This window comes from Lathamus discolor, chromosome 6 (genome assembly GCF_037157495.1).
Source record: "Lathamus discolor isolate bLatDis1 chromosome 6, bLatDis1.hap1, whole genome shotgun sequence".
Lineage (NCBI taxonomy): Eukaryota > Metazoa > Chordata > Aves > Psittaciformes > Psittacidae > Lathamus > Lathamus discolor.
In genome coordinates, this window is record NC_088889.1 from 45,098,191 (window position 1) to 45,106,333 (window position 8,143).

The 8,143-nt window shown below is 39.3% G+C and overlaps 1 protein-coding gene across 5 annotated transcripts; it reads right to left on the bottom strand.

Moving 5' to 3' along the window:
- Positions 1–7,852, bottom strand: ZNF770 (zinc finger protein 770). Of its 5 annotated transcripts, none has more exons than XM_065686539.1 (3): positions 7,694–7,852; positions 7,061–7,131; positions 1–3,302 (listed from the first exon to the last, which is right to left on the bottom strand). In XM_065686539.1, the coding sequence occupies exon 3, from the start codon at positions 3,168–3,170 to the stop codon at positions 984–986; it is 2,187 nt and encodes a 728-aa protein (XP_065542611.1). In that variant the 5' UTR covers positions 3,171–3,302; positions 7,061–7,131; positions 7,694–7,852; the 3' UTR covers positions 1–983. The 5 variants fall into 5 exon arrangements, with proteins under 5 accessions (XP_065542611.1, XP_065542613.1, XP_065542610.1 ...); XM_065686541.1 differs by having other exon boundaries at positions 7,066–7,131; positions 7,677–7,852; XM_065686538.1 differs by having other exon boundaries at positions 7,677–7,852.
- Between the last annotated feature and the right edge of the window lie 291 nt (positions 7,853–8,143).

Below are 8,143 nucleotides of genomic sequence, written 5' to 3' on the forward strand. Positions count from 1 at the left end.
TAATTTTCAGGCTCTTATATTTAATGTAACAAGAACATGACTTCCTGACAAAACTGCTCATCTGAGTTATTATCACATCTTAGAGAACATTTCTTTTACTGGTGCAATATGTATGCTAGGAGACTGGAACAGATGGTAAGCCCATTTGTAATGTTAATGATAATTTCTTGTCCTCTTTTTTTCCAAAAACATAGTTCGCTATTGTATGAATTGGGAAGAAAAAAAACAAAAAGCTAGAAAAGGCAAGGAATATACAAAGACCTGGAGATAATGAAATGGTAGAATGGATTAATTGATTATAAACCCTGCTATTTTAGCACTGCCTACTTACATTTTAAGAAGGGGAAAGATCTAATTCCTTATGCATAGATCTCCAAGCACATTACAAAGTAGTTAAATTTTTTCTATTAACAGTTCTATAATGCCACATCTACATTTTTTCTCATTAAACTTCTTCCCCCTTTTCTACCCAATTCTTTTTTGCTTCTTTTATCTAAATATAACTATGGGATTTTTTTATTTTTTTTAATATGAAATATACACAGCAAGTATCTTGCTTGCAACATACAGGGAGCCAGAAAAAAGTAAAAGGACCATTTTTTCTGCATTCTGGACATTACCTTTTTATCTTTATTTTTCTGACAGTTATCATGGGACAACATAATGTCATAAAATATTACATAAAGGCTTAGCTTTTAAAATACCTGACTTCTGGAGGACTGCAGATTACTGCAACATTATTAATATGGCAAGAATGTGTATTTATAAATCAACTTAGGAAAAGAAATGCAATAAAAAAAGCCACTTTGCTTTTTTTTTTTTTAAACATCTCCTCACATTTATCACAAATTATATCAAATAGACAGTTCTGAAGACAGTACATTAATTCTTCAACAGGTCATCTCCATAACAGAAAAGGTCAGTTGTTCAGTCTAACATACGCCTTTTAATAATTATGTAACCCAAAATTTTAACATACAGATTCATAGGACATTATCCAGTTTTGATAAAAACAGTATGTTCTCTGGCTGCTGCTCAGTGGAACTCAGCTTTAAACTCTCTTTAGCGTGAATAAGGTGATGTCTTTTCAAATGTGGGGCCTGCCTGAAATTTTTACCACAAACAAAACATTCAAATGGCTTCTGTCCAGCATGCATTAGGTAATGTCTTTCAAGCTTAGAAGGTGATTGAAAAGTTTTAAAACAGATACTGCATTGATACAGTTTGTTAGCAACTTCGCTTTTTTCAGTACCTTCAAAAAAATCGTGCCAAGAGCCATAACTGCCTTGCTCCATTTCCAGCGATTTACTACACAAATATGGCTGTACATTTCTACTGCTGGTGTCAAGAACAAAGTCCCCTGACTCAATTTCAACTTTGATTTCAGCTGCTTGGTTTGACTGAATCAGCTCAAATTCTTGAAAGCCAGATGCCTGTGAAGGTGTTTGAGAATAATCCGAACAACCCACAGGCTGAGAAGACTTAAATTCAATGTGATCTCCCTGATGATTGAAAAGTTTGTTCAGGTTTTCAAATTCTACCTGGCAAACAGGGCTTTTATGGGGTTTCTTTTCAGTATGGGTGAGCTGATGTCTTTTTAAGTGAGCTGACTGTCTAAATGTCTTCCCACAAACATTACAGCCAAAGGGCTTCTGTCCCGTGTGTATAAGATAATGTCTTTGAAGTTTGGATGAAGACGGGAAGATTTTTTCACATCTGTCACATTTACACACTTTGTGTTTCTTATATGTACTTTTAGCAGAAGCTGAAAAAGCACACTGAAGTACTTCCGGATTATCAAAGACTGCATCATCTGATGAACCATAAAAATAAGTCTTTTTATTATCCAGTGAATCATTGATGCTTAACATGCTTTTACCAGTAAGCATACCTTTTAAATTAATTCCAAAGTCGTGAGGTTGTGGGTGTTCTTGTGAAGGTAACGGCGCAGCAAATGTTCTTTTCATCCGATTACTAGGTGCCTTGTGTATGTCAAGCTTGCGATGGCAACTCTTGAAAGGTTTAGTGGAAGCACGCTGATCAGAGCCCTGATCTCTAGCTGCAACCAGGTCACAAATTTTAAAGTGACCTGATTTTGATTTTTTTCTGTCAGTCAGAGAAAAATTTGTTGCCTTTCCACCAGTACACTTCAGCTTCTTCAGGATCTTCTTTTTCAAGTTGACTGAGTGGCTGCATGCTGTTATACTATTATTTGAACTTTTTCCATCTCTCAGATAACATTTGTGCAAATTTAGGACCTGCTCTGTTTCAAAACACTGCTCGCATGCCGGGCACTGAAAGGGTATGATATAGATTAACTGAGCATCATGTGGGTCATTCTGTGACTCACAGGTGTCAGCATTCTCAAAATTATCTGTCTTCCCTTCCAAAAGGTTACATGTTCTGGGATATTTAAGAGTCTTTGCTTTGTATACAATATTGGGAAAAATCCTATTTCTGACATGAAGCTGTCTGTGCTTCATGAGTTTACTCTGTATTTTAAACCCTTTCTGACAAAAGCTGCATTGAAAAGGTCTTTCTTCTGTGTGTGTGAGCTGATGGATTTTCAAGTGTGTTGACTGTCTGAAAGATTTGCCACATGAAGAACACTTGAAGGGTTTCTGGCCAGTGTGAATCAGGAAGTGCCTTTCTAGCTTAGATCTTGATGGAAATGTCTTGTTGCATGATTCACAAGCATGACTTTCCTTTCTCCTTCTAGCACCATATAGAAAATTTGCCTTCAGACACTGATGCAGCATCCAGCTCTCTTCAGTTGTAAAAGATTTCCGGCACGCAGAACATTGAAATATGCCACAAGTGACCATGTCTTTCTCAGAATTTACAAAGGTTTCTGCTTGTTTGATATCGTTCTGGTAATTTTCATTATGATGCTGCTGATGCTCTAAGAAAGTAATTAAGTTTCTAAAGTCTCTGTAGCAAACAATACACTTAAAGGGTAGATTATGGGTTAACTGATGCCTCTCCATGTGGACTAGCTGCCTAAACGTTTTATGACATACATGACATTCAAATGGCTTTTGACCAGTATGTATCAGATAATGCCTAGCTAATTTTGATGGAGTTTCAAACTGCTTATAGCAAATGTCACAAATATATGGCTTTTTCTTGGGTATCCCATCAGCTGTTACACACTGCTGAACTTTCAACATTTTTGAAAAACAATTACAGCGTGCCTACTGTTCTTCAGTATTTCAAGTTAAATCATCAACTGCACACTAAGATGGAAGGCTGTAGAAGCAGCGAATTTTCTTACGAGAAATATTCTTAAATCCCACAGGTCCCTAAAATAAGAAAAAGAGCATTATTTTAGCCTACATTCCTACATAATTGCCTAAATTTGTCTCATTTTTTATGAGAGACCAAAAGCATCCAGATTAGAATACTCCTGATTTAGCTTTGCTTAAAATTTCCTTGTAACAGAGCAATCATTCATTATATTACATGATATGGAAAAATTACACTATTTTCCAGAAGCAACAAACAAGTTTAAGTCAAGCTCAAGCTATACTTCCAAATAATATACAGTTCAGCTACATTATGATATTTCAGGTTATTTACAAATAAGGCACATTCTTAAAACAAAACAAAACAAAAAAAACCACCCCCCCCCCACAGGATTTGACACTAATTCATTGCAATTGTCTTAGTCTAAACCAAAATCATGAAGTAGTTTTAATTTTAATTGAATTTTCAACAGACAGAACACATTTAGGCAAGCTACTGTTTCTCAGCTAAGGCATAATGACTTACAAACTTAAAAGAATGACTTTGCAAGTACCACAGTTCATGAAATGTTATTAAAATATTTCTAGGAACAGCAATCATTTAGTCCAAGCCTTCTACTGTGAGGCCAACTCATGTCTAGGCAGTTTCCAAAGCAGTCTCAACTTCTGATGAAGGAGATTACTTAATCTCAGCAGGGCTCCTGCTCCAATGGGCCACCCTCTCATGAAGCTTCTCCTTGCACTCAGCTGAGCCTTTCTTCACTATGAAGTTACCATCATTGTCTTTTCCCCTGTGAATCGGGAAAATAAATAACAAGTGTTCTCTGCCACCAACTCTGTGTATTTAAAATCTCCTTTCTGTCATGTGGAGTTTGTTTCTTCAAAACTAGAAAAACTTTTTTCCTAAAAGTACTGTTTTTAGGTCAACTAAAAAAAAAAAAAACTCAAAAACCAACCAGACAAACAAAACCAAACAGATTGGTCTTTTTAAGCATCTCTGGACTTACTTAAATTGGTCACATCCTTCCTAAACTGTAGTAAACCAGACTAAGTATTTCAGCAGTATGAACAACAGAATAAAAATACCTCTATTGCATTACATATATCCCTTTATAAAAAAAAAAAAACCAAAAAAACCCCACAGATTGGGGGAGCAATCTTTAAAGCAACAACATATAGTTAGGACTTGTAATAACTTTAAGATGCACAAGACATTTCTACTAACCACATCTGTGGTATTTTGATACTACATCTCCACATCTACACACCAGCAGAATAAAAGAAAAAAAAAATAATTTATCAGTATCTCCAAGAGCACCGTCTCTTCACAAAGAGATAATGTCCTTAGGTTTTAAAAATCCAGAAATACTTGGAAAGTCCATTTAAAGTCATTGCAAAGAATAAAAGCCTACTGCAACTTAAAACAAGATTCAATACACATGCACAAAAAACTTAAAATATCTGGTGAACCAATACTTCCCTTAACAGAGAGAAACCTGGTCACCTGGTAGGATCATTTCACTTCTAACAGGTGTTAAGAGGAGGAACATGTTCCTATGTAATCGTGGGCCTTATTAAATAACATTTGGATGTATGCCTTAGATGCAATTGTCACCTAATCTCACTGAAGTAGTTCAGGATAGCATTTACCAATGCTGAAGCAGTTCAGAAAGTCAGCTTTCCCTTTAATGTTCTCTTTTCCTGTTGAATTTTAACAGCTACTCAGTTTCAGTCTTCTTTCGAAGATGTAAGGAAACACAATGCTTTTAGGAGACCCCCTTTTCCTCCCAGTTATCACATCATGTGAGAACTGGAAGTTTAGGGAGAGCAAGCATGTGACACCGAATGCTTTCTAGTTTGTGCTACTGTGAAACTAGAGACAGGTAGGCTGAGAAAAGCTTCTCTGCTACGCTGAAAGTTTCTGTACTGCTCAAGGCAGCCTCCATTAGCAGGGAAGAAAAACCTCCTGAGAAAGAACAGTAGAGTGATGAATTTTAGTTAACATACTGTCATACAGTTCTAATTTACACATCAGGAAAACACTCTAACAGTATAGTGACATGCAAAGAAAAAAAGTCCAAAGTAAGAGACTGCTGTGGCATATTACACAAGGGATTTTGTATTTAGCTTATACATTTTTTAAAGATTCTATCTGGTGAATGAGAAAAATGCTCTGTAGCACAAGGTGTCAAAAACAGAGTAGAGCTTGCTGCAGTCTTCATGCCCTGTGAAAGACGGAAGGTTTGGATAAGGTAAACTTAGTGGATGCAAGGGAAGGAAGAAGAAGCTAGGATGGGCCTTACAGCGTGGCCCATATATATTTTCAAATCCTATTTACTCAGGACACACTTCTGCACATCTATTTCAGGGTGCTCTGTGACTTGCACATCTATTTCAGGGCGCTCTGTGACTTGCACATCTAAGGAATAAACATGCTGCTGCTAACCATCAAAGAGCAAAAGACCATCTTGGAATATTGTCTCTGCCAGGCCTGGAAGCACACAAGCTTGTCCTAATTAAAGTCAGAAAATGTACTTCCCTATGTGATAAGGATTTAGTTTGTGACGTAGGCCCAATCTAATTTTAAACTGGCACTACTTTTCATCTTGGCTGTGAGGCAATGCAGAAAAACAGAATCAAGAAGTAATACAGGCCATTGAAGGTCCATAGAGAACCCTCCTAAATCTAGTGTTATTTAATGTTTAAGTAAACATTTATGTTTACTAATATTACAGATGGCAGCAAGCTGCAACAAAATGGAAACACAATGAAAGAAAATTCTGAATTCTAATCTAGTCTTTACTAATCAGAGAGGTTTAAAAAAAAAAAAAGAAAAAAACGAAGTGCACTTTAATAGTAAGAAACACCACATCTTCAATTTAGGCAAGAATAATCAGCTGGAAGGGAACAACGTACTGGGTTATAGCTGTGCATAAAAGCCCTTGAAGTCTAAGCTAGAACAGAAGCTGAGTATGCCAGAAGCATGCCATCCGTACCAGGATGCGTAAACAGAAGTAAAGTTTTGATAGCACATAAATCTTCCATACTACTCACTACTGTATAGAATTCAGCTGCAGTACTCTACCAAGATTTGAATACTGTCCTTCAAATTGAGACAAGCATATGAAGTAATTAAAATTAATTCAGAGAAGAGGACCAAGAATCATCAGAGCTTAAATGCATAACATACACAAAAAGTTTAAAGTAACTGGGAATGTTTAAGGAACAGACCTAAAAAAAAAAAAAAAGCCTCAAAGAAAACCAAACATAAGAGCCAGCTTTAAAGTGTAAAGAAATGGCTTCAAATTATAGCAGGAAGGATTCAAGTACATTACTGTCCTTACAGTTTCACAGTTTCAAAGCTTTTCTTAGTGAGCATACAAGTTGTATGGAGAGATTGCTCTACCGCCAACACTGGAGGTCTCTAAAAATGGCTGTACAAACACCTCTGAAATTCCCACACCCACAGAGCTGACCCTATACAAGATAAGTATTCTGCCTTGCTTTTCCTATGACTCATTAATATAATTCAAAACAAGACACTTAAGAATTGAAAACTCAATATATTTCCAATTTTGTCACTTAAGAATCCTTCCACATTATTATTATTATACCCTCTGACCCTTGAGGTAACACTTAGAGCTTTCCAGTTAAAATTAATTATAACAATGAATGTGTGAAGAAACGAACGTGTCTCTTGCAACATTAACTACAAATCAGACTGTGAAAATCTAGCTGCTGATATACAAAATGCATAGCTCGCAGTAGAGGTAGGAACCTAAGCGCTGAGGCAAGCACATGGCAGTCTAGATTACCTCACCATCTTCCCCTAGGGAAAAGTTTCCCGCGATGGGGCAACCAATCACACCAGAAACGGAGCCTTCACCTGCAAGTCACACAGACATCAACACCTCATGTTACGGCTCCTCAAAGCTAACTCCTCTCATTCTTATACACTTTCCCTGTATTTTTCAAAGCATCTTCTGAAGCAAAACAAGCAAGAGACACATGACGGCCCGCCAGGGCCGATATAAGAACAAACCCAAGTTCTGCTGAAGGGGCCTGAGACCCCCGGGTCAGACACCACCCCCCAGCAGAATACACTTAACTCCAGTTAGGATTTAAAAACAGCTGGTGAGCGGCTCTTGCAGCCGGCATACCGCCAACAGGCACACGGCCACGCTCGGAAAGCGGGTCCCCGCAGGGGCCGCACCGTCCCGGCCTGCATCCCGCCCGCCGCGGCTCCTCCAGCCAGCAGCGACACCCCTGCCCGCCGACTAGCCGGCACTGGCATGGCTCCGCACCCGCCCGTGCCTTGGGGCTCTGCCCCGACCCACTGCGTTGCCGGCCGTAACCAGCCCAGCAGCCCTGACCGCGGACCGAGGAGAAAGGCAGCAACGGAGGACCGGGGCAAAGAAGGGAGCAACCTACAGAAACAGCTACCACACCTCCACCTTCCTCATCGTTCCCGGGTTGCTGCCGCCTAAACTCTTCCCCCCGGATAGCACCGGGACGCGAGGAAACCCGGGCCGGATCTTTCCGTTCCCCCGCGCAATCCGGCCCCGCCTCCAGTCGCTGTGAGGCCGGGCTGCGGCCGGGCCAGGTCTGGGGCAGGCGCCTCCCGGCTTTATGTCTGTGCAGGCAGAAAGTGTTCCCTGGCTCTCCTGATCGATTATCAGTCGCTGGAGACACGTTATGCCCTATAAATAAGACACTTTTTCTACTTCAGCTTCCTAAAAGCAAGTAACCGGTTCCCTGTGGTTGTGGGGTCTGCGGTTAAAGTATGCTGGTAGGGTTACCCTGTAGTGTGACAAACCCACGTTAAGCCATACCCACGGGCCTGAAAGGCCAATACCGTGCTTCTCACTCATGGGGCAGAACTCTTCCTACTTGCAATG